Genomic DNA, 26965 nt, shown 5'->3' with positions numbered 1-26965 from the left:
CCCTACCCTTCCAGGGACCATATCCCTCTATGCCCATCCTATTCATGTATTTTTCAAGACGCCCCCTAAAAGTCACTACCGTATCCGCTTCCACGACCTCCCCCAGCAATGAATTCCAGGCACCCACTACTCACTCTGTAAAAAATTTGCCTCATGCATTTCCTTTAAACCTTGCTCCTCGCACCTTAAACCTGTGCCCCTTAGTAATTGACTCTTCCACCCTGGGAAAAAACTTCTGACTATCCACTCTGTCCGTGCCTCTCATAATCTTGTAGACTTCTATCAGGTTGCCCCTCAACCTCCGTGGTTCCAGTGAGAACAAACCAAGTTTCTCCAACCTCTCCTCATAGCTAATGCCCTCCATACCAGGCACCATCCTGGTAAATCTTTTCTGTACCCTCTCCAAAGCCTCCACATCCTTCTGGTAGGGTGGCGACCAGAATAGAACACTATATTCCAAGTGCGGCCTAATTAAGGTTCTATAAAGCTGCAACATGACTTGCCAATTTTTAAACTCAATACCCCGGCCGATGAAGGCAAGCATGGCGTATGCCTTCTTGACTACCTTCTCCACCTGCATTGCCACTTTCGGTGACCTGTGTACCTGTACACCCAGATCCCTTTGCCAATCAATACGCTTAAGGGTTCTGCCATTTACTGTATATTTCTTGTCTGTATTAGACCTTCCAAAATGCATTACCTCACATTTGTCTGGATTAAACTCCATCTGCCATCTCTTCGCCCAAGTCTCCAACTGATCTATATCTTGCTGTATCCTCTGATGGTCCTCATCGCTATCCGCAAATCCACCAACATTTGTGTCCTCCGCAAATTTACTAATCAAACCAGTTACATTTTCCTCCAAATCATTTATATATATATTACAAACAGAATCATTTATATATATATATTACAAACAAGAGGGGATGAATTTATTACTTTTGTGTAGTAACAGAGCATAAAGCTACAGCAAGCATTTATGAAGCCAAGTGGCATGTTGGACTTTATTGGAAGTGGATTGGAATGCAATTATAAGGAGGTCATTCTGAAATTGTATAGAGCTTTGGTGAGACCACACCTAAAGAATTCTGCACAGTTTGGTTTCCATATTTAAGGAATGATATACTTGCATTTGGGGCAGAACTGTGAGGGTTCACTGGATTGGTTCTTGGGGCTAGATTGGTTCCTGGGGTCTTACGAATAGAGTCTGAGTAAATTGGGGCTTATACTCTTTGGAACTTAGAAGAATTGATCTCATTGAAATATACAGGATTCTCAAGGGACTTGACAGGGTAGACATTGAGAGGTTGTTTCCCCTGGCTGGGGAATCTAGAACACGGGCATAAACTTAGGTTAAAGGTGCAATCAGAGGGTTGTGAACAGTTGGAATTCTCTACCCTGGTGGGTTATGGATACTCCATTGTTAAATACATATAAGGCTGAGATAGACAGATTTTTGGTATCTCATGGAATGAAGAGATGTAGGAGAGCGTGGAAAGTGGAGTTGAAGCAGATCAATCATAAATCATACTGAATGTAAGGTTGTATTGTTGTTCCTGTTTCTTATGTTCTTATCAGCATCAAAAGAACAAATGGGGGAAGAAAAGAGTTTTTAAATATGTAGAAAAAGAAGAAATTCACATCAGAAACAGTGGTGGAAACAACATCCATAATACCTTTTAAATGGAAATGGATAAAAATTTGAAAAGGCAGGGAACAGGGTAAGGGAGATGGCTCTTCCAGGAATATTTGTCACATGTAACAGGGCAAAAGGCCTTACTTAATGTTGGGAAATTTGCTGATTCTTAGTCAAACTTTCACACATTAATTGAGGCAAAGTCAATGGAATTATCAAGTCTAGCATAGAGAAGTGATGCCAGAGGTTGATCTTAGCTGTGATTTTAGTAGAAGGTACAGAGCAGAAATGAAGTGATTTGCACAGCGAGGGAAAATTTGGATAATGTGTCACCAAGGGCAATCTTACCAAAAAATTCTAAGTGCCAAACGAGCATGAAAATGGGAGAGAGTCACACTGATTTTTTGGGTGAATTGAAAATCCAATCTTAATACACACTGAGGAAAAGATGAAGCAGGATCTGTTTGCCGCCAGCGGGGAGAAGGGACAGGGAATATGCTCACCCGAAAGTCATCAGCTTGCAGTAGAGGGCACCATGCGCATGCAGAGACCTCTCTGTTCTATAGCCTCTGTGGCCAATAGCCACCCTCCCCACCCACCCCCGCCCCTGCCCACATAGGCTGTTCGATCCCCTACCCCCAACCCCGCACAGGGCTTTCCAAGCAAGGACAATGAACCTTTGTTGTAGCTGAATTGAGTAGTATCAGCAGACATCTGGTTGCTGGCTTCCTACTTACCCTCTTGGCTGAATAACCTTGCATGCCATGCGCAATTAGCATGAGGGGAAAATCAAATTTTAAAATATTGAAACCAGAGTACAAAAATGTTTGAAAAAGTTGTTTATCCTCCTGAGGTTTGAACTTATTTTTAACAGAGTTTCAGCTTGAATATAGAAAAGTTTTCTTTGAGCATGATGTTAAAGAAATTGAATCTGCCGAGGATCAATAACCAGAGGACACAGAGCTGGGGTACTGCAATTGGCAAAATAATCAGCCTTGAGGATGATTTATTTTAGTGAGCTGGTATAATCTGGGAAATGGTACCCAAAATGGTAGGGAGAAGCTGTTTCAGTGGTGACTTTCAAAGGGAATTGGATACATGAAAAGGAAATGCTTGCAGGGCTATGGGAAATGAGTAAGGATGTGAGGCTAATTGGATAGCTCTTTCAGAAGGACACGATGGCCTTCTTAGTGTTGTAAGATTCTTTGATTCTATTGGTAGGTGGGATGGTATTGTCAATGGAGTTGAAATACAACACGGTGATTCTGATGTTGAATTAACAAAAATTTCAATTAAGGAGCACTTTTATGAAGGGACAAGCCAGGACAAGCCAGGAATAAATTATTCTTGCGATTTACCATTCCTTGTTTCAATGTTTTCAAGCATGCAATGATGTGAATTTAATTTTGTTGCTGTCTGTCTTTTATTTAGCTGAACGATTGCAACAAGGAATAAGATGATAATGGCATTTCTTACCACTTCCCAGCAATAATATTGGAAAAAAAGAATTTCAGCCAAGAAGTGAGGGTTTCGATTGTGGATATATAATAACGGTCCGTGTTTTACTTACAGCCCTGAAAGGAAAAGAAGGTTTTTAAAACCCCAAGCCAAGATGGAACAGCCCGTTTCTTCATCCTTATCGCTGCCTGTGAGGTCAACAAGTATGAAAACCACTGTTATTCAGGCCAACGGCAAGGCAGGTGAATCTGCGACTGTCGTCCGAACCAGAAGCACAAGGCTACGACCAGGGATCACGTCTGGGACTGAAACACCATCTTCATTAGGGACAATGGCAACAGTTTCCAAATCTTCTGTTGCAGCATCAGCAGGAAGTGCAAGTAAGAGACGGATTTTGTTGGTGGATGTCTTATTTTGGGGTTGGTAGTAGAATTCCTAATGCCACTGTACTGCCAACTACTGGCCAAATAGAATGCAGTAAAGTTGTTGTTTCAGAGGCAAATGGTCGAGGGGGTGGTGCGGTGGTTACCCTTCACTCTCAGCTTCTTGGTTTCTCCTAGAATAGAATAGTGAAATAGGATCAGGTGCAACCTGAGAAAGGAATTGTATTTAAGTAAAACACAAGAATACTTTGCTGCATCCGACACATTAAATAGGTATACTGCATTTTATTTTATGAACACTGAAGCATAGATTTTATGAGTTTGAGATGAGTAGAGTATAAAACCTGTAGTGCCGGTTGCCCTCTGTGGCCAGCTTCTTTCAACCCTCTCCTGGGACATGTAGCTGTGTTCTGGGAACTCGAGTTTGTGAAACCTGATAATGGGGAATTTGCACATTCTCCCCGTGTCTGCATGGGTTTCCTCCGGGTGCTCCAGTTTCCTCCCGCAATCCAAAAGATGTGTGGGTTAGCTTGATTGGCCATGCTAAATTGACCCTAGTGTCAGGAGGATTAGCAGGGTAAATATGTGGGGTTACGGGGAATAGGGTCTGGGTGGGATTGTGGTTGGTGCAGACTCAATGGGCCGAATGGCCTCTTTTTGCACTGTCAGGATTCTATGATCCCACCACTGTCCCAACCTGGATAGACAACCGTGCTTTATCTTTGGTGGATCAACTCTGTTGCTTTCCATCCCTACACCCTCCACCTCTCTATGGTGCTCATTTGGGGAATAGTAATGTAGTGGTAGTATTACTGGATTAGTAATCCAGAGGCCCGTACCCCTGCTTCGGAGAGCCAAGTTGAATCCCCATCATGGCAGTTTGTGGAATTTAAATTCAATGAATGAATCTGGAATAAAAAGCTGGTCACAGTAATAGTGACCTTGAAATTATTGTATTGTTGCAAAAGTCCATCTGGTTTTACAATGTGAAGAACCACTAGGGTAGCAAGGGCACAGAATGTACTCTGCGTGGAGGATTTCAATGTCCTTCAAGAAGAATAGCTTGGTAGCTCCACTACTGATTGAGCTGGCTAAGTCCTGAAGTTCATATCTGCCAGACTAGGTCTGTGGCTGGTGGTAATGAAACCAACTGAAACAGCTTGGCTAGAGATGCAGCTAATTTTGAATCACAAGTCTTCAGTGTTGCAGCTGGGATGTTGCCAGAGACAATCGCCTTTTGCTGTATCCAGTGCCTTCAGCAGTTTCTTGATATCACATGGAGTGAATCGAATTTACTAATGACTGACATCTGTGATGCTGTGGATTTCAGGAGGAAATCTACTGGAGGGAAGAACCTACTTGATTGTACCCTCACTCGTCTATTTGTTGAAGTGCATCTGTCCATTACGGTATCGATAGGGGTGAACACCACACAGTCCTTTTAAGTTAAAGTCCCATCTTTATGTTTAGTATACGCTTCATCACATTGTGTGATACAATCACTGTGTTAAATGGGATAGAAACAGAACAGATCTCACAGCTCAAAACGATACACCCATGAGGCGCTGTGGCCGTCAACAGCGGCAGAATTGTATTCAACCACAGTCTGGCGCAGCAAATCTTTCACTCTACCATTACCATCAAGCCAAGTGATCAACTCTGGTTCAATGAGGAGTGCAGGAGAACATGCCTGGATTAGCTCCATTAAAAATGAGGCATGAACCTGGTGAAGCTACAATGCAGGCCTACATGTATGGTAAGCAGTAGAAGCAGCATGTGATAGAAAAGCTAAGCCACCCCATCAGCCAACGAAACTATCAAACCTCTGCAGTCCTGCCACTTACAGTTGTGAATGATAGTGGACAATTAAACAACTAGACAGAGGAGAGGGCTTCATAAGCATCCCCATCCACAATGATGAGGGAGCCCACACCTCATTGCAAAAGACAAGGTTGAAGCATTTGTAACCACTTCAGCCAGATGTGCTAAGCAGCCTACTCCTGAAATCCAATCATTAGTAAATTCAATTCAGTCCATGTGATGTCAAGAAACAATCGAAGGTGCTGGATACAGAAAGGTGATGGGCTCTGACCACATCCCGGCTGCAGTACTGAAGACTTGCGCTTCAGATTGGCTGCACCCATTGCCAAGCTATTCCAGTAAAGCTACAACACGGGCATCTACCTGACAATGTGAAAAATTGCCTAGGATATGTCCTGTTCACAAAGTCAGGACAAATCCAATCCGGGTTGATTAAGGTCCTGTCAGTCTTCTCTCCATTATCAGTGAAGTGATGGAGGGTGTTGTTGACAATGAAACGCCACTTACTTAGTGATACCCAGCACACTGAGACAGTTTGCGTTCTGCCAGAACCACTTGGCTCAGATCTCATTCCAGCTTTGGCCTAAACATGACAAAAGAGCTTAATTCCAGAGGTGAGGTGAGAGTGACTAGCCTTGACATGAAGGCAAGTACTTAACTGAGTATGGCATCAAGGATCCCTATCAAAATGGAGGTCACTGGAAATCCGGGGGAAACTCTCCAATGCTTGGATTTATACCAAGCATGTGGAAAAATAGTTGTGATTGTTGAATGCCAAATATCTCAGCCCCAAGGATATAGTGGCAGGAGTTCCTCAAGGTAGTGTTCAAGGCCCAGCCACCTTCAGCTGCTTCATCATAAGGGCAGAAGTGGGGTTGCACGATGTTCAATACCATTGGCGACTCTTCAGCTACGAATGCATTCCATGTCCATATACAGCAAGGTCTGGATAACATTCAAGCTTGGGTTGATATGGGGCAATTAACATTCACACCACACAACTGCCAAGCAATGGCCATCTCCAATAAAGAGACAAACTGACCATCTGCTCCTGACATTTAATTGTATTAGCATCACTGAATTCACAACCATCAACACCTAGGCATTGCCATTGACCAGAAACTGAACTGGACCAGCTATATGTACAAGAAGAGGTCAGAACCTGCAAATTCTGCTGTAACTTGTCTGCTGACTCCCCAAAGCCTGGTCACCATCTACAAGTCAGGAGTGCAATAGAACAGTCTCCATTTTCCTGAATGAGTGCAGCTCCAATAACACTCAAGAAAGTTGACACCATCCAGGACGTAGCAGCCCACTTGATTGGCACCCCATCCACCATCTTAAACATTCACTTTCTCTACCACTGACGCACAGTGGCAGCAGTGTATACCATCTACAAGATGCATTGCAGCAACTCACCAAACCTCCTTTGACAGCACCTTCCAAATCCATGACCAACACTACCTAGAAGGCCTAGGGCAGCAAATGATTGGGCATCATCATCTGCATGTTCCCTCTTCAGGCCATGCACCATCCTGATTTGGAATGATATCACCATTCCTTCACTGCCAAAAACATGCAGGGTGTACCTGTACCAGATGGACTGCAGCAGCTCAAGAAGGTGGCTCATCACCACCTTCTCGAGGGCAATTATGGATTGATAACAAATGCTGCCCTTGCCAGTGACCCTCAATCCCATAAAAAATAAGAACAAGGCATTTTGACCAAGATTGGATTAATTGTTGTATATGGATATTTCTGGAAAGTCTGCTTTTTTCATCTATTGCCTTCTCCTTGAACCACCGGAGTTTGACATAACTGAATAGTTTACGAAGGAAGTTAAGAATCAATCATGCATATGTGGAACTGGAATCAGTGCAGGTCTGACCAACTAAAGATGGTAGGTTTCCTTCCCTAAGGACTTCAGTGAAACAAATTGGCTTTTACAGCAATCCAACAACGCCATGGTCACTTATGAACAGAGTTCAAATGCTCAAACTACTGTGGTGGGATTTGAACTCCAATTTGCTAGATTAAATTGAGGTTCTCCATGCTACACAGTTCATCCTTCTACTCTCTTTTGCTGCATGCTGATCACCACTCCCACCAGTGCAGCTGAGCTGGGAGGACAAAACTGGCTTTACTCCTCTTGGGAACAACAAGTTCCATGTAGGGGTCTGGCTTTTGAATACTTCATTGTGGGAAGAGAAATTTGAATAACACTCTTGTCAATTGAGTTATTAGACCCAGACTCTCTTATTTATAACTGAATGGTTAATATGTAAACTTTTCTGTGACCATCTAGTGTTATCTAATGCTATGCGGGGAAAGAAGCACTAAGAGGAAATATCAAATGTAGTTATTCTAATGGGAAAAGGAAAGACATAGTAGGGTAAATTGGAGAACTGCTGAAAGCAAGTATTGGGATTGTGATGCACAATTGACCCGTGCCCATTCAATGGAGCATGCCAACTTAATGCTGCCTGGTCATTTGAATCATTGCAACATGCATCCAGGACTAAAGCTGCTGTTCATGGGCTGTAGGCATCAGCGGGGAACCCATATTCATTACTTAAAGCACCATTTAAAACCAGCCTGCACCTCCTAAAGGGAGTGATGCATTGTAGCTGGAGCAAGTGCTGGCAGTCATGTAGAAAGTAAATCTGACCCCGGGAACAGCGTGCAACTTGGATAATGCATTGGACTCCTTTGTGGAGGAAGTGGAAGGTAGGAGATTTGTCCTGCAGGGTACCAGGTGGCTCTCCAAACACAAGCTTAAAAGGCAGTTGGAGCTGATAGCCATGGAAGTCGATGCTAAGAGTCAAATCCCGAAGACCTGAATTCTGTGCCACAAACTGTTTAATGGCCTCGTGTGGTCACAATCAGTTGCACCTTCAGTTCAAGTGTCATATCCTACCAATTGGATCACATACACTACTCAAATTACCTCATGCGCATCACTCCACTATCAATAACCTCCAGCATTTGGGTCTCCTGCCTGACTTTCATAAGCTTTACCTCACCCACACACGATGTGCACAAATGCATATCCACAGCTTTCACCTTGCAAAACAGATTGCATATCACTCGCTGACATATTTTCTTCTCTCATTCAGGTTAAGGTGGCACATAACAGGTGGCAGTAAGAGCTAATTGGACAAGAACAGATGCACAGGAATGTCCTAACCCCCCCTCCATGGAGGAGATGTTGCTGGTTATTGCAGTACAAGCAGCAGTGTCCCAATATCTAAGTGCTGCAGTAGAAGCTCAGGCTTCTGCCGCAATGGCTGTGGTTACAATGTGAAATGTGTCTCACAAAGTGTTACAGCAGTCCAGCAATCTGTTCTCCAACAGACTACTAGGTTTTCTGGGGTTCCTTTTCACAAGAGTGGCAGTAGTTTCATGAAGCATGACCTTGCTGCCCTCCCTCAGGATGACAACATTTGTCCTCTCACCCCAAATGTTCCACCAGTGTCCTTATTGTTGCCTATCAACCAGTCAGTCCAGTCTGCTTCCACCCATGCTGAGATGTGCATTATTGAGCCAGGCCTCCTGGACCAAGAATTGCTCGAGGTCAGCCTCCAAGGCCATCGGTCACCTCCACTGAAATTCCTTTTTAAAATTCATTCATGGGATGTGGTCATCGTTGACTGGGCTGACATTTATTGCCCATCCCTAACTGCCCTGAACTGAGTGTCTTGCTAGCCCATTTCGGGGGGCATTTAAGAGTCAACCGCATTGCCTTCTCCCAGCCTCTGGGGTTGCACTGCCAGGCAACACTAAGTCAGGCAAAGGCATACAAAAAGGTAGCACTAAGAAAATACAGCAGAATGATTTGATGCATTATGGTTATGATTTAACTTATAAATTTGTTTTGGAATCCTTATTTTGGGGTGGTTTTTATTTTTGTACTGTACCTAAATGGATGCTGTGATGGTAAATGACAGGGAAGGTAAGGTGTGGGACTGTCGCTGTGTGGAGAATTGGGTTTGCAATTACTGGCATCATAATTAGGTGAGTTTTGCATGGACTGTCAGGGCAGAACGCGGCTGTCCGGGTTGCATCCTCCCTTCTCTTTCTCCTTCTCCATCATCATGCTCTTGCTGATGTTCCTCAACCTGATGCTACTACTCCTGAGCAGCTCTCCATTTAGCTGGTGGCAAGGGCTATTTCTTCATAAGAGTGTGGTTGTACAGCATGCAGTAGATGACAGCCAATCTGGGCACCCTTATTCTGAGTACTGCAGGACTCCTTCAGGTGGCAGAACCATTGGTCGTAATCTCACTTTGTCTGTGCAAAATAGCAGGATCATTTTCAGGTTGGAAACTTGACTGACTGATTTACATTTGGACTTTGCTCATTTCAACAGTGAGCTATCATCCCACCTACAAGCTCCCTGACAGTTAGTATTTTCTTAGCAGAGGTTGCCTTGTGCCTTAGCAGAGGTTGCAGTGTTGCCTGGCATTTGGGGTGGGGGGGGGATTCTCCCATCTCACTGCACTGCCTTTTTAGCGCAGTGAGCCGGGAGACTCAAGCAGCAGGTGATTCGCGCTGGGCGTCTAAGCCTCTGCGCATCTCCCCGTGCCGGATTTCCGGCACCGACAGCTCTGCACCAGAAATCAACGTGCAGCTGCCTAATATATGCAGTCCCTAATTTGAATCTAATTTAAATCCCATTAGCGGGCCCAGGACTGCCTCTCTGTCCAGCGGGAATATGCCCCCTTGAAATTTAATGATATTCATGCTGGTGGCCTCTTCAGTGCACAGAATGTGGGAGATTCTTCTCTCAACTCCCACTGATAAAACCAGCGTGAATTACTCCAGATTTCACGCAAATTCGACACTTAGAATTTTTTTGGGAGAATTCCGGCCAATAACTTGCTCAGCATTCTCCTGCACCGCGCACTCCAGGTTAACACGCCTTGCAGCTCCAACTCCACTCTGCAAGCAACTCCTGACATCTGCATCTGAGCAGCAAACATTCACCCTCAACCTCTTACTGCCTCGCACTCATGCCTCACGATCACCTTAATTAGTTTGTGCAGAGTGAACATAATTATTATGCACACTCGCCTCTGCTTTCTGCCCTTGCAGGAGAAGAGTGCACACAACTTGCTAACTCCAAATCCAACATGATATCTGTTTCTGAGACGTTCCCACCCCACACTCATTGGAACCTGTCTACAGCAGCCTGGGCAGAATTTACCCAATGTTTCGGTACACCAGTAGTTTTCTCTATGACATTTCATGTGGCTTTCATTGTATACGTTGTGTACGTGGCTTGCACACTAGAGTCTTCAGCCACATCATCTGTGGGTAGCACTTGTCCCTTTGGCTTCTTGTGGTGACTCAAATGATGATGACACAGAGGACTGCTGCAGAATGAAGGCAATGTGACTGCTGCCAGAATATCAGGGCTGCATGTCCTGAATGATTCTCTGTCTATGGCCGCACACCAGTTGGACTTGGAGGGAGTGGGTTCCCTTTCCCTTCTAGTACAGTAAGAAGTCTCACAACACCAGGTTAAAATCCAACAGGTGAGTCTCACCTGATGAAGGAGCAGCGCTCCGAAAGCTCATGATTCCAAATTTACCTGTTGGACTTTAACCTGGTGTTGTGAGACTTCTTACTGTGCCCTTCCCATTCCATGTGGCATTTCCACATCATTCTTCCCATACAGGATAGTGTTGACAGCTGGCGCCCAATGTGTGTGAACTTATTGGCACCCAGCACCAAGGGGAAGGCTACATTCCTCCACAGGCTTGTTATCTCTGGAAGGAAAGGTGAATGTAGTTAGTTTTCTTTGAATAGAGAGCTTCAGTGATTTCTCTTTCACAGCACGAGCTGGCATGCTGCAACTCCAGCCTAGGAAGAGCCAGATGCATCAATATTCATTGCAGGGTCACCTTCATACCCAATACCATGTTGCCATGCTCCAAAGTTACAGTTCTAGCTGCAGGAGGTGGCATTTCAGTGAGGACGTTATTCCTAAAGCACAAAAATCTCACACTTTGTTCCTCACTGAGGTTTAGGCAAGAGAATTGAACATACTGGGCAGAGATGGCCTACTGCTGTGACCCCTTCTCCTCACTCTTCCAACAGCTTGTCCTGCTCTGCATGGCTATGCTTATTGTCTAAGAAACGCTGCATTCCAAAAGGAATGCCCATTGATGTGCCCATCTGGGAGCAAGTGGTTTGTGCAGGAGCCTTGAAGTTAGCAAAAATCTTCCTGCCACATCACTCCCTGTAGAGCTTTGCAACTGAGAACAACTATATAAAGCACTGAACACTTGTAGAATTGTAGCAATAACCTGAAGAACTCAACCTGCAAATAATCTGTAAGTAATTGATGATTCCTTTAAACAGCACTGATGGTTGGGGGACCTTCCTGCTGCTGACTGTGTGTTCAGTTGTGCTAAGTTAAGAGAGAGTGTTGGCTGGAATGTTAAGCTCCAAATTGGCAGTGCTGTTGTTAAATTAATGTTCCACGCAGGTTGATGTCATGATCTCTCTGGTCTGCGTACTGCCTTTCACTGCCCGTGAGTGAAGACCCTCACTAACAGGGCAATCTACATACACGTTGCAGTCACCTATTTGGAGCTTTAAGGATATGTGCCCAAAAATAGATGCAAACAAGCCCAATTTCCCACCCATTATGTATTTAAGACATTTTTCTTTTTAATATTTGTTTTAGCAGACCATAACGCTAAGCCATCGAAAGCCCAGAACAATCTCAGTTATCCTAAACTATCTGAATCAAAACACAACACTCAGACTTCATTGACAGATGAAAAGCCTGAGAAAAGGAGGTTAACACGTAGAAATAAAACAACGCCATACAAACAACCTAAAGGCAAGTATCTTAAAACTGGCTTACACCAACCAGTTGCTTCCGTAGTCAGATATCCAATTGATTGTTTTGATGAATGCATCTTAGTGGAGAGCACTCTGGTAATGTGTAGACTTGGTTCACATTTTCAGTACTGGTCTAGCTATAACCGGTTAAATGTTAGTATTATAGTAAAGGGAGTCTTATGTTAAAATCTGCAAAGAAATAACTCACCTTGCCAATGTGTGTTAGTGACTTCATAAATATAATTGAGAGGATTTCTTATTCCCAACAAAGGTGTTCAACTAGAGGAAATTTTCCCATTATGTTTGCAATGTTAATACCAGGTGGCAACCAGTAGAAACTTCACATTATGTTTACAATATTACTAACACACAATAATCTGGAAATGTTCCTGTTACATTGCCAATCCTTCTAATGAATAGCAACCACAAGACATTGTGTTGTTATGATTACAGTGTTGCTAAAGCATAGCAACCAGAAGAAATCTTCCTTCGACATTTGTAATCTTGCAAACACATAGTAAGCAGATCATATACCAATAGTATCCTGCAAATTAGTTTTTTTTTCTGTGCTGGGGTACTTTTGCAATAACAACACCTTATATTTATATAGTGCCTTTAATATAAATCTTAATTTAATCCCACAACTTCATAAAGGAATCAGGTATGGTAATGCAAGTTTTTAGAAATGGTGATGTAGAGTTCAGTAGGAAATTCCAAAGGATAGTTGTATATCCTCCTCCCCCCCCGCCCCCCGTTTGTCTGGCCGGTCACAGCAAACTCTGCTGTGACCGGCCAGACAAAGGGAGGGTAGGATGTACAACTAGGCAGGTATGGATCAACATGTTACAGGAATGGTTATGAGTTTGGAGGATTATAGGATTTGAAAATTAAGGTAAGGATTTTAAATTGTAATGCATTATAGTATAGTACAAGTCAATAAATATGGTGGTGGTCAAGGGTCAGTATGGAATGATATATGGATGGCTAGGCTTTGGTAACATCATAATTTATGAAAGTGGAAGATGGAAGGCCAGCGTGAGCAAAATTTGACATCTGAATCTAAAATGACACCTACCATTTATATAGTATGTCAAAGGCACTACTTATAGTGCCTTTAATGTCCAAATTTTCCAAAGATGCTTTGCAATGGAGATAGGTAGGGGAATGGATGCCACACTATGATTTCATTTGATTTGAGTTATTATTGTCACATGGATTAGCATACAGTGAAAAGTGTTGTTTCTTGCGCGCTATACAGACAAAGCATACCGTTCATAGAGAAGGAAACGAGAAAGTGCAGAATGTAGTGTTACAGCCATAGCTAGGGTGTAGAGAAAGATCAACAAGGTAGGTCCATTCAAAAGTCTGATGGCAGCAGGGAAGAAGCAATATGGGGAGAAATATTAGGAGGGATGACTAAGAATTTAAATTAAGTTAGGTTTTGAATAGGTTTCTAAAAAGGAAATGCAGAGGCACAAGGGTTTAGGGTAGGAGTTGTCAAATTTGAATTTTGTTTGTTTATTAAGTTTAATTACATTGAATTTTATGTAAATTTAAGAGAAAATATCCAGCCATGCCTAAATATGAAAGAGTGGACAAACTTATGCCTTTGACCGAAACTTAACTTGTGCATCATTAACTTAAAGAAAAGGTAAAAAAATGAATTGCCAGATTCACTTAAGTTATTCAGAGTATAATGCGCATTGTTTACATTTTAGATTAGCTTTATTTATGTGTGTTTTAACATACATATTTATTATCTTTTTAATATAAGGTGACATCAAAGCTGAATCTTCAGCACAGAAGACCCCACAAATAAATGGACATGGTGCATGTATCTCTGAAACTGTGGTCAAGAGAGGTCCTGGTAGGAAACCGCAAGTAAAACCGGAAGTAAAAAGTCTTAAGGGACCTGGTAAGAAAAGAGGTAGGAAAAGTAAAAAAGAGCTACTTATTATTGAACAAGAGAATGAGAGGAAGAGAGCAGAACTAAAAAAAGAGACATCCAATGAGAATGGTGAAGAAGCTACCTCAGAAAGCAGCTCTAGTTCAGAGAGCAACACACAAAAGAAATCTTTGCAGAAGAAGCCAAGAGGCAGGAAACCCAAAGGAAAGAGTCTACAAGCTAAATCCAAATTGACAGTTGCTGCTAAACGTAAAATGCAGACAAGGAGCAACAGAAGGAAGCATGAGGAGCCTATGGAGCCCATTGAATCTATAGAGCCTGTGGAAGATGACAAAAGGACTGAGGAGGCCATGGGCTCTAAATCTGTCATGAAAACGAGGAATCAAGGTAGACGGACAACGTGCTACAATGAGGAGGATTCAGAGGAGGAGCAAAGGCAGCTACTGTTTGAAGATTCCTCTTTAACTTTTGGAACATCCAGTAGGGGCAGGCTGCGGAAACTGACTGAGAAAGCAAAAGCTAACCTGATTGGTTGGTAAACAACTGTAGGTTTTTGTCTACTCAATGAGGCTTTCTGTTTAGACAAGAACAGGTAAGGGATTGGTGCACTTGAGGTCACTGCATTCTTACTTGCAGACTGGTTGAAGATGTGATTTGAATTTGGTTTAATCAGAAGGCAAAATGAGCAAGGACTGATTTTTTTAAAAAACCATTTAGTCTCTAGAGAATTTAAAATCTTGTTTGGTATTTGTTAGTTACTGCCTGGTGCATTATCTCAATGCACAAATCTTTGATGTTTTGCCAGCATTAATTCATGGTAGAATTCTGGCATTTTGTTGTACATTTTCACCTTCTACTTCCATCTTCTGTTCTCTGAAGAACCGCAGATTCTGGTTTTGTTTAGGTTGTGGGGGCAAACTTGCAGATTAGAGGGTTGGGATCAGTTAGTATATGCATTTGACAAAACTGTAACAATTAATGATTGACAATTGGTTGCCTCTAAATTTGACAAGTTCCGTTTTAAAAATGCCTTTTAAAACTTCTGATTTTCATTATTTTATGTTCAGAGATATTTTAGGTATTCCATTCTGTTTTTAAACTGTTATTTGTACCTACCAAGAATTTATAAGTCATCTAAAAGAATAAATTCAAATACATACAAAATGCGATTGTCATGTTTTAGTATGCCTACAAGCTCATGTAATATTTAGGTTAAATGTTTGCGGCCCCAAAAGTCTGACATAGCGGTCAATTAATTTCAAAAATATACTCTGGTCAGTATTTTTGTTAATTCTTTAGTTATTCCTTAAATTTCTTAGTGTTGAGATACACTATTATCTACCTTCCCTACAAAGTTTAACAGATCTGTGTTGCACTGTCTTGCATCTTTTAAGGAAAAGTTTAGAATAGTGTTGTTTATCGTTGATTGGTTGGTACATCTGCAAATGTGCTCCCACTCTTCAGTGGGCATGTTTAGGTTGAAGTCCTAAATGCCAAGTTGGTAAGCATGTTAAAAGATAATTTTTCCTCTTATTTTGAATCTGAAAATATATGCCATCAAAGCCTGAAGTCAAAGAATTCTCCACTTACATGCCTTAAATTTCAACTTTCTGAAAATATAATACTCGCTCACGATCGGAAAATGTTTGAAAATGTTTGCACTACTAGTTATGTGTAACCATCTGCTCATTACTATTAAACAGGTATAATGGTGTGTTTGTCACCAAAAATGCATTTAGATAGATATTTAAGGTTGTACTTCCCCTGCCCCCTCCCCCTCCACAACTTAACAATCAGTCCTTGCTTATTTGTCAGTCACAATGTAGTTACTGCAGAGGCTTGACTTCAAGTGCATTTGGGCACCTGCAATTCAAGCTTTCCAAAGAATTGCACAAATAGCCTGTCATGTTCCCACTATTCTGAAGCAATTGTAAGCTGCTTCTCCCAATTATTGAATGTAGAGGCAAACAAAAAAAAAAGACTGCATTGCACTGGAACTGAGTGGTTGTCTCTTGCTTACCTTACACAATCAGGAAAAAAATACTGTTGCCGAAGAAGAAAAGGAGGCTGGTTTTAGTTATGTTTTCACTTATGTGCGTACACACTCACACATATACACTCACACATACACACGTACACACACGCACACACAAAAATTGTATATTGTAAGTAGAAAAAATATTTTAAGATATAGTACAGGGATGGGGTTGAGATATGCCATCTGTTCAAATGGCTTTATAGCACACTCACATCTAGACGCTTTATAAAGGGTTTATAAGAACATGCCCAGCTCCTTTATTGGTTGGGAAAGATTATGAGATTTTAGAATTTACCAAGCATGTGAATCGTGCTGAAATTTCCAGACTTGTATAGTTTGTGAGAATTTCCCCCACCCCTTCAACAATACAGGATTTCATGGGAACTTACTTGGCACTGGTACGCAATTAACAAATGTCATGGTTTAAAGGTCCCATTGTATATGAATATTAGCTCAATTATGCTTACTTGGGCTTTCTAGGGAGAAACATTCATTCCATGCAGTAATCTGTTCTGGAGCTTGCACCCTATTTTCTGATTTTAAAAAAAAAGTTGGCTTTTTTGTAATCAGTAATTAAGTGGTCAAATTACTTTTTATTGGATGTTTGCAATTAGTACATTACTACACAGTGTCGTTTTTGTGCACTTTCTGCCTATGTCTGTTATGCTACATTAAGTCAATATCTTCCCTCAAAAGGTATAGCATTTGGTGATTGTGCCTTGAATATATCATTTTTTTTCTATTTTCTTGTTAATGGTTAGGGCTGGGACAAAGATTATAACACTCCGGAGGTTTTCTACCTTTTGACACCACCACTTGTATGTAAATAGCAAGCAAAACTGTGTTTTTAAACATGAGAGCACAGATAATCACTTTTGAAAGTGATGGGATGCCATGCACTGCATGCAGTAAGTGTGTATATGATTGCAGATCATTTTTCTTCCAAACTGCCAAATGTAAACAATACATTCTAAAGCAGAATATTTCTTTACGACATTTCAGAATTTTGTCCCATTTCTGATTTCCCCTTGGCGGCCCAAGGCTTATGTTTGATTTGACTGTAATCCTCTCACTGAGGTGAGCTTGTTTTCTTTCGCTGTTCATTTTTCTGAAGTAATGTGACAGCTTTTATTTCTTGGTTTGCCATTTTTATTTGATTGGATTTTTAAAACAAATGGTTGTTTTTAAGTAAGCGTCTCCTTCCGTACCTGTTATTTTTGTATCAACTGTTGTTGTTGATTAAATAATTTTGCAATTCATCACTTACAAATACTACAGATACTTAGAGGAGAATTATACTCGTTAAGATACCCAAGCAGTGTGTTGCATCCAGTCAAGTTGGAGACTGTTGTTATGATGCGCGTCCGTACATCATTCTGGATTCTGTTTAATTATCTGCTTCCGTTTCAGATTTTTTTTAATGGCCAGTGAACCAAGAAATAATTGTCACTTTCCGTACAAGTTTAATGTGACCTTGTTTCATTCTTACTGGTTCTTAACAGGAATGCTCCCGCAAACTGAATTAAAGTGTCTGTTTCCCTTTTGTAATTCATTGTCAGACATGGTGTAAATAAAATAATGAATACTTGTGAGTGGATTTTGAGGCCATATCCTGTTTAAGGGATTCTGATAAGAGTTAAACCTGAATTGTTCATGAATGTCATCAGAACCCCTAGATTAGGTTAACATTTTAATTCACTCACTGATATGCTTGTCGTATAATGTATACTGTGTTTGGAATTTTACGAGTTATTGCAGTTTTGTGAACATTTTTGGGTTTTCAGAGGTTTAAATGAGCATTTTGGAACATCAGTTGCATAACCAAAATGTTACTTCGAGAAATATTTATTCTCTTCATACACAATTACAGTGGGTTTATCAAAAATAATTTGCTGGGGGAATGCAGGAAACTCCTTACACCGTATATATTATATGTACTTCTTTTACACTGTTCATCTCTGCAGAACAGCATTTTGCCATTTCCCTTAGGATCTTTATTCCGATCCTATTTTTAAAATAAAACTTAATTCAAGAAAATTGTTTCATGAGAGGTTGATCTTTGTCTTTATTAAGTTTTGAGCATTCACGGTTTATTTGTATTTGAACATGCAGCCAAGGTGTGCTAGCTGCTTCCTCCTTTACCCATGGTGAAAGGAAAGAGTAAAAACGAATGTATTAAGTTTCTTAACATGTTAATTTATGTATTTTGGTTACATAGATGAAATAAAAGTGAAGAAAATGTATGTAAATATTGCAGAAAGCACCCATTTTAATGACAAATGTAAAGTATTGATTTTGTTTATGCTGGCGTTCCCCTCTATTTACCATTATGGTACCATTTTGGTATCTAAAGGTTAACCTCTATACCAAGGAGGCACAGACTTTTGTCTATATTATATGACTTGCATGCTCAATTTAACAATGGTTAAAAAACCGTTTTTGCAACCTAAACTAACCTTTTCTTTCCCCTACCCCCTTGAAATTAATGGAAATTCCAGAGTTCGCTCCGAAGTATAGTAGTGTCATAAACACCTACATCTTTACAGTTCATTTTTAATATAAATCAGAGTTAAATTTTAAAAAGTACAATTGTAACTGTACTTGTATATTTTATATTTCAAATGCCTGAATTTTGTAGATTGAAGTTTATATGTTTTAAGAATCCAGACTCTTAAAACTAATTTGCCAACATCTTATTTTGATACTGTTAACTAAGATAACAAATAAAAATAGTTCCTACTTAGATTTTTTTTCTCAATTTGTTCAATATCTAATAGTGCCTGTTTTTAATATATGCCATGTGATTCTCTCACAATTTTTAATCACCTGATCATAAATTTATGGTCCCATTCGTAAACTTGTGCAATCTTGGCCTAAGATAACATCATGAGGCGCAAAGGTGGAGGAGTGCTCCTGATAACATCACATTAAAACCAGAGTCACTATTTCTCATTTCCTTGATCCTCTCCAAACACTGTCACCACGCTTCATTCCTATCCTAGTTACCAATACCTCTTCCCTGGCCCACATTAATGGCATTCTTGAGAATAATTGGAGGCAATGCCTGGTGATTGAAACCTCTTTCCTGGTGATTTGCCTGAGGACACCCATTATAGGCACCTTGAGCCAATTTATTCTATTGCAGGGATCATCCCCTCTATGCCTATTTTCAGGCCCCCTGAATTCCTAGCTCATTATGTTTGACAGTCTGGGATTGAAATAAATCAATGAAAAAGAGAGAACAATGCTACATAAAGCACATCTAATATGCAAAATTCTGAGAAGAAAAATTAGCATTTTGGAAAATTCAGTTACCATTGGGCTTGTTGATTGAGCTTGAAGGATATTCTGTTGGTGTGTATCTGAACATTTGATAAGAGCTGTTCACATTAATCAATTACACGTTTACTTTTTCTGTTATTAAAGTAAATATTGTTCAGGTAGTATCATAAATTTTATATGTGACTTTGGACTAATAAAATCTTTCTTCCTCTTTATGCCAGGTGTAATTGGATAATTTCTAAGATGGTTAGTAGTAATATTTCAAGCTTTTGTGACAATAACACCTGTGGTTATTTCATTAAAAAATACCGAAGCTTGAATTTCACTGCTTTCAATGCATTTCCATGAATAATTCCATGGATGCAAAATGTGTGTGTGCAGCTATTTTTTATACGCATACAATGCAACTATGACTTATCTGAATGCTAAACGAAACCGGTTGTCTTCCATCACAGAGCGTTAACTCCAATGTTGTTCTGAAAACTGTTCTCACAAGTATCATGGTTGACACCTTTTCTATCTCGATCATCACCAAGGCCCCCTGTTCACAGGGGGAAATGAAAAGTCAATTAAGAGCGACTGGTTGTGTACCAGGTGATTTTGTTCACTACATTTCTATGTGGCTGCACCTCCGCCTCAATTTCCACTTGCACTACAGAACATTGCTAAGCAGTGAGTGCGAGCTATAAATTCAGACATGAGGTTTTGTGCCCCCAACTCTTAGTGCGCATATGTCACGGCCAGAAAAAAAACGTTGGGATTTTGCAGGTGATCAACATCTGTGCTTAAAAAGTTATCCAAAAAGGTCTTGCACTGATCATTTGCTTTCTTGCCAGTGGCACTGCTCACCCATTTGAAGTAGAGAGTAGAAATCTGACTTAGATGTCACAAGGATTGTTTTAGTTTCTAATCAATGTATTGGGTGGGGTTTTCTGCTCCCCCCCCCGTTGTCTGGAGCTTCTGGTCCCACCAAAGTTGACAACCACCCCCCCCCCCCCCCGCCACCCTCCCCCCACAGTGGGTTCCTCAGCAGCAGAATGGGCGAGCCACGCATAACATGGTATGCATCGGCAAGACTGGAGGATCCCTTCGGTGGCCAGTGGTGAGCTACTAGAACAAATGGGTGTGGGAGGGTGGGGTTGCATAATCACATCCATTGCTTCATTTGAATTTTAACTTCTGTTGATTTTTTTTGCATTGCAGGACTTCTAATTCCTATTATAACTGTCTTTCTTCCAGCTGCCATTTCTTTTGCATCTTCCAAAGAGTGGAAATTTATTTGGGGGTTCCAGAGGTGTATTTAGATCTTGAGGAGTTACAGCTGTTCTTAACGGTTAACAAAAGCCTATGTTGGGACTACTTTGCATGCATTATATACACACTAGTGTTTATTCCAGGATCCGCATATTATGGCTGTGTCAGAGGAAGACAGTCTTAGAAATAGAAGGTCAGATATAGGAACCGCTGGAACCTGCTTCGCCAGTGCTGGCCCTTCACAAATGGGGCTTCTAGAGGCCAATCTTCAGAGAATATGTAACATTTGGTTGTCACAGTCAGTCAGTGACATAAACTATTGAACCACTGAATCCTTCTAATACATACCAAAGTTTATTGATTATTGAAAGTTTATTGATTTATTAATGTTACAGCTAGGCTTACATTAACACTGCAATGAAGTTACAGTGAAAATTCCCTAGTCACCATACTCCAGTGCCTGTTTGGGTACACTGAGGGAGAATTTGGCATGGCCGATGCACTTAACCAGCACGTCTTTCGGACTGTGGGAGGAAACCAAAGCACCCGGAAGAAACCCACACAGACATGAGGAGAACGTGGAGACTCTGCACAGACAGTGACCCATGCCAGGAATCGAACCCAGATCCTTGGCGCTGTGAGGCAGCAGTGCGAACCACTGTGTCACCATGCCACCTTTGCAGTAGTTGGCCACAGATCTATAAAATATCAAAATGGAGGGTTGGATCTTGAACCCGCACTCTCTGAAAATGTGCGATTGTCGGTGGGGGTTCGAGATCTGGTGAAATTGTGACTCAAAAAAACTTAAATAATTAAAGAGCCCCCCCGCCCCCAAGATTTTCAAACCCATCAGTGAGGTTTACAATATGTTCACCCAGGCACAAACCTGTCCTGGGGATCCCTTGGGGTGTAAAAGTCAGTATAGCCCCTGGGAGAGACAGACATGGCCAGGCAGTGCCCTGGCAATGCCCCGAGCACAGATTGGCAGTGCCAACCTGACAATGCCAATCCGTGCTAGGGAGCAAGGAGAAGGCCCTAGGTGGAGCATCATGTGCAGGAACTTATTTATTTGTGTTGGGATGCAGGGGAACAGACACAGAGAGCGATGGGATGCTGGAGACTGTGGGAAGGGGAGTGATGCCAGCAATAATCGGGATGGGGAGAGGGAAGCAATGCCTGGGGTGGGGAGGATGTTGGGGATGATCAGGGTGAGGTAGAAGACCACAGAAAGCTCCGTGTTGGAGGGAGGAGATCAATCTTTGTTTCAGTGGGGGCGCCCCCATTTCAGTGGCTCTATGAGTCCCCACCTCGCCTCAGTGGCGCTGCAAACCATGCCAACTCTTTTTGGCAATTAACGTGACAAGATCAGGAGAGAAAAATGGCCAGTGGAGCCGGAGAGTTCCAGGCCAGCTTTCTCACCAGAACTGATACTTTCCCAAATTCTTGTAAGATTCCACCCAGAGACTTTGTTTGCAAAGGCAACATATTTATCATTTTCCCTTTAGGATAGCAACATCAGTTCAACAAAACAGAGAACTTTCCCAAGTTGATCAGATTGCTAAGAGCGCAAAACATCATAAATGGTGCCAATGTGGTGTTCAGACTGTTGAGCCTACCAGTTTCAGGCAGAGGGGGTGTACTGCTGTCCTCTGGGGACATTGTTCTGTCATGTCAAACAGAACAACTCTACTTGCAATGGCCTTATGCAGCAGCATGTGTACTATAATAAAAACAGAACATGTAGGAAACATCAAGCAGCTCAGCGAGCATCTATGGAGAGAGAACGGTAGGATTCATGTTTCAGACCATTCATCAGAACCCATAGATTTCCAGCATCTGCACTATTTTGCTTTATTTGCTTTCCTTTCTCCACAGATGCCGCCTGACCAGTTGAGTGTGTCAGTATATTATGTTCTAAATTTCTGCCCACAACTAAGTGAGAACTCTCAAATCTGTTGACCACATTCTGCTTTTGAGTGTTTTGGTGAGGCAAGTGCTGCACGCCCTGCGCTGCGAGGTATGGATGTCAGCTTACATAGATTTTATGTGTAGTATTTTATCCCTGTTCAGCTATTAACTGCCAATGAAATCTTAAAACGATATACACATTATAAGCACATTCAAAAATATTGTTATAGGATAATAATTGCAGTTGTGTTGTAACTCATGTTAATAACAGGAGAAAAATTACATAATTATAGTCATAGAGGTGTTCAGCATGGAAACAGGCCCTTTGGCCCGACTTATCCATGCTGTCCTTTTGTTTAAACCTCGAAGCTAGTCCCAATTGCCTGCATTTGGCCCATATCCCTCTATACCCATCGTACCCATGTAACTGTCTAAACACTTTTTAAAAGACAAAATTGTACCGGCCTCTTCTACTACCTCTGGCAGCTTGTTCCAGACACTCACCACCCTCTGTGTGAAAAAATTGCCCCTTTGGACACTTTTGTATCTCTCCCCTCTCACCTTAAACCTATGCCCTCTAGTTTTAGACTCCCCTACCTTTGGGAAAATATATTGACTATCTAGCTGATCTGTGCCCCTCATTATTTTATAGACGTCTATAAGATTACCCCTCAGCCTTCTATGCTCCAGAGAAAAAAGTCCCAGTCTATCCAGCCTCTCCTTATAACTCAAACCATCAAGTCCCAGTAGCATCCTAGTAAATCTCTTCTGCACTCTTTCTAATTTAATAATATTCTTTCTATAATAGGGTGACCAGAACTGTACACAGTATTCCAAGTGTGGCCTTACCAATGTCTTGTACAACTTCAACAAGACGTCCCAACTCCTGTATTCAATGTTCTGACCGATGAAACCAAGCATGCCGAATGCCTTCTTCACCATTCTGTCCACCTGTGACTCCACTTTCAAGGAGCTATGAACATGTACCCCTAGATCTCTTTGTTCTGTAACTCTCCCCAACGCCCTACCATTAACTGAGTAAGTCCTGCCTGGTTCAATTTACCAAAATGCATCACCGCGCATTTATCTAAATTAAACTCCATCTGCTACTCGACAGCCCACTGGCCCAATTAAACAAGATCCCATTGCAATCGGAGATAACCTTCTTCATTTCCACTATGCCATCAATCTTGGTGTCATCTGCAAACTTACTAACCATGCCTCCTATATTCTCATTCAAATCATTAATATAAATAACAAATAACAGTGGACCCAGCACTGATCCCTGAGGCACACCTCTGGTCACAGGCCTCCAGTTTGAAAAACAACCCTCTACAACCACCCTCTGGCTTCTGTCATCAATTTTGTATCCATTTAGCTACCTCACCCTGGATCCCGTGAGATTGAACCTTATGCAACAACCTACCATACAGTACCTTGTCAAAGGCCTTGCTAAAGTCCATGGCGACAACATCAACTGCACTGCCCTCATCTACCTTCTTGGTTACGTCTTCAAAAAACTCAATCAAATTTGTGAGACATGATTTTCCATTCACAAAGCCATGCTGACTGTCTCTAATCAGTCCTCGCATCTCTAAATGTCTGTAGATCCTGTCTCTGAAAATATCTTCCAACAACTTACCCACCACAGATGTGAGGCTCACTGGCCTGTAGTTCCCAGGCTTTTTCCTGCAGCCCTTTTTAAACAAATGCACAACATTTGCTACCCTCCAATCTTCAGGCACCTCCCCTGTGACTATCGATGATTCAAATATCTCTGCTTGGGGACCCGCAATTTCCTCCCTAGCCTCCCACAATGTCCTGGGATACACTTCATCAGGTCCCGGGGAGTTATCTACCTTGATGCACTTTAAGACTTCCAGCACCTCCTTCTCTGTAATATGTACACTCCTCAAGACATCACTATTTATTTCCCCAAGTTCCCTAACATCCATGCTTTTCTCAACAGTAAATATTGATGAGAAATATTCATTTAGGATCTCCCACCTCTTGTGGATCCGCACATCGATGACCTTGTTGATCCTTCAGAGTTCCTACTCTCTCCCTTGTTACTCTTTTGCCCTTTATGTATTTGTAGAAGCTCTTTGGATTCTCCTTTGCCTTATCTGCCAATTATTATAAATTGTAAAGGCTAATAATTATAATGGCTATCTTTCAAATTTAGTCATCAAGTATTTAAATAGACTGTGTCCAGTGCGAAAAAAGAAGTGCGCCACTTGTTTTCAGTAATATAATAGTTCTTTATCAATAGTATGCAGATTGCAACTAATTGAAGATGTTGTAACTTTTGTTCTTAAAGAATTGGCAATAATAAACAGCCAACAAGGCTCCCTGTTTTAAAACAAAATTTCTAATTTCTCATTCTTCTTTTTCAAAAGACTTGATTGTATTATAAGAATATGTTACCTGCACATAAATATGTTCACATTCTCTTGTAAAGTTCAGCAACAGACCCATAATTTGTAAATCGTAATAGGTCAAATTTGAAGACTTCAAAAATTAAACACTGGAATATCAACACTTAGTCACAAAGTTATACAGCACAAGACGAGGCCCTTCGGTTTATTGTGTCTGCACTGGTCATCAAGCCCCTAATTCTAATCTCATTTTCCAACATTTGGTCCATAGCCTTGTATGCTATGGCATTTCAAGTGTTGATCTAAATGCTTCTTGAATGTGTGAGGATCCTACCTCTACCACCCTCTTAGGGAGTGAGTTACAATTTCCTACCATCCTTTGGGTGAAAGCATTTTTCCTCAAATCCCCTCTAAATCTCTAGCCCCTTACTTTAAATCTATACCCCCGGTCATTAACCTCTCTACTAACGAGAAAAGTCTTCCTATATTCCTCATGATTTTGTACACCTCAGTCAGGTCCCTCATCAGTCTTCTCTGCTCTGAGGAGAACAATCCCAGCCTATCAATATCTCTTCATAGCTGAAACAATCCAGCCCAGTCAACATCCCAGCCAATCTCCGCTGTACTCTTTCCAGTGCAATCACATCCTTCCTGTAATGTGGCAATCAGAACTGCACACTGTTCTCTAGCTGTGGCCCAAACAAGTGTTTTATCCAGCTCCATCATATCCTCCTTTATATTTTGTGCCTAGGCTAATAAAGGCAAGTGTTCCATATGACTTTTTAACCGCCTTACCTACCTGCACTGCTGCCTACGGGGATCTTTGGACATGCAGGTTCTTCTGAACTTCCTAGTGTCCTACCATTCATTGTGTATTCCCTTACCTTGTTGGTCCTTCCAAAATGCATCACCTTGCACTTTTCAGGGTTAAATTTCATTTGCCACTGTTCTGCCAATCTGACTAGCCCAGCTATATCTTCCTGTAATATAAAGCTTTCCTCCTCATTATTTACCACATCACCAATTTTCATGTTATCTGCAAACTTACTGATCATACCACCGCCCCCCCCCCCCCCCCCCAAATATTCATGTCTAGATCATTAATATACATTACATACAGCAAAGCTGCGGTACACCACTGGATACAGGCTTTCAGTTACCAAAGTAACCTTTGACCATCATCCTCTGCCGCCTGCCACTAAGTCAATTTTGGATCCAATTTGCCAAATTATCCTGGATCCAACAGGCTCTTACCTTCTTAATCAGTCTTCCATGTGGGACCTTGTCAGAAGTCTTAGTGAAATCCATGTAGACTACTTCTTCAACATCAAAACTAGGTTTTAAATTACAAATATTGCAGTTAACTGCTGAAAATTGCAAATCTAGACAGCACAGAAAACTTATTGAAACAAGGCTTCACATTAATAATACTATTTTTGACTGCTAAAGTATCTTATGTTCGCTAAAATATCTAATATTCACTAAAGTCCTCATTACTCATTTTACTCAAGCTAATAATCAGTACACCAAGATTTGCCGTGGACCAACTAATGTTGTTGTCATGACAGATAAATATTTTCATGTGCTTTTATATCTATTTTTCCCGACTCCATTTTGAATGACGCAGAGTCAAATTGTTTTGAACACACATTGTTTATATAGTGGAAGCACTTTCAGGAAAATCTGCTCTGGCAGAAATGGAAAGAAATTTGGTATAGAGCAATTTGTCCTGTACTGCCTGTGGGGGATGTCAATATTAGAATATTGAACTGGTACCCCACCAATCTGTTAAATATAGAGTGAAAACAGTTTCTGCTGTTGCTAGGTTAGGAGGGGTGAACTGACTCCCTCTTTGTCACATTCCTGGGTTGGTTATAAACAGTTTGAATTTAAAAAGGTGATCTTGCCAATTCAATGCATATACTTAACTGTGTGTAGCTTGTACAAGAAATAATGCAGCCAGGTTTCTTAGAAGGTAGCGAAATTACTTATTTTATAAATTTATTTTATAAAATTCACCTGAGAAAAGAGGCTGAAATTATTAAC

The 26965-nt window shown here is 41.3% G+C and overlaps 1 protein-coding gene across 3 annotated transcripts in view; it reads left to right on the top strand.

Annotated features, from left to right (window-relative positions):
- The window catches only part of phip (PHIP subunit of CUL4-Ring ligase complex), a 228272-nt gene extending 212224 nt beyond the window's left edge, over positions 1-16048 (top strand). The window contains exons 38-40 of one of the 3 annotated variants that reach the window (XM_078212449.1): positions 3209-3474; positions 11996-12151; positions 13928-16048. In XM_078212449.1, the coding sequence (XP_078068575.1) occupies positions 3209-3474; positions 11996-12151; positions 13928-14598 (1093 nt within the window). In that variant the 3' untranslated portion in view covers positions 14599-16048. Of the gene's footprint in view, positions 1-3208; positions 3475-11992; positions 12152-13927 lie in introns of all 3 variants that reach the window. The other 2 variants (XM_078212448.1, XM_078212450.1) reach the window with 2 other exon arrangements.
- The last annotated feature ends 10917 nt before the right edge of the window (positions 16049-26965 follow it).

Source organism: Mustelus asterias, chromosome 5, assembly GCF_964213995.1.
Source record: "Mustelus asterias chromosome 5, sMusAst1.hap1.1, whole genome shotgun sequence".
NCBI lineage: Eukaryota > Metazoa > Chordata > Chondrichthyes > Carcharhiniformes > Triakidae > Mustelus > Mustelus asterias.
This window is presented reverse-complemented; position numbering and strand designations above follow the sequence as displayed.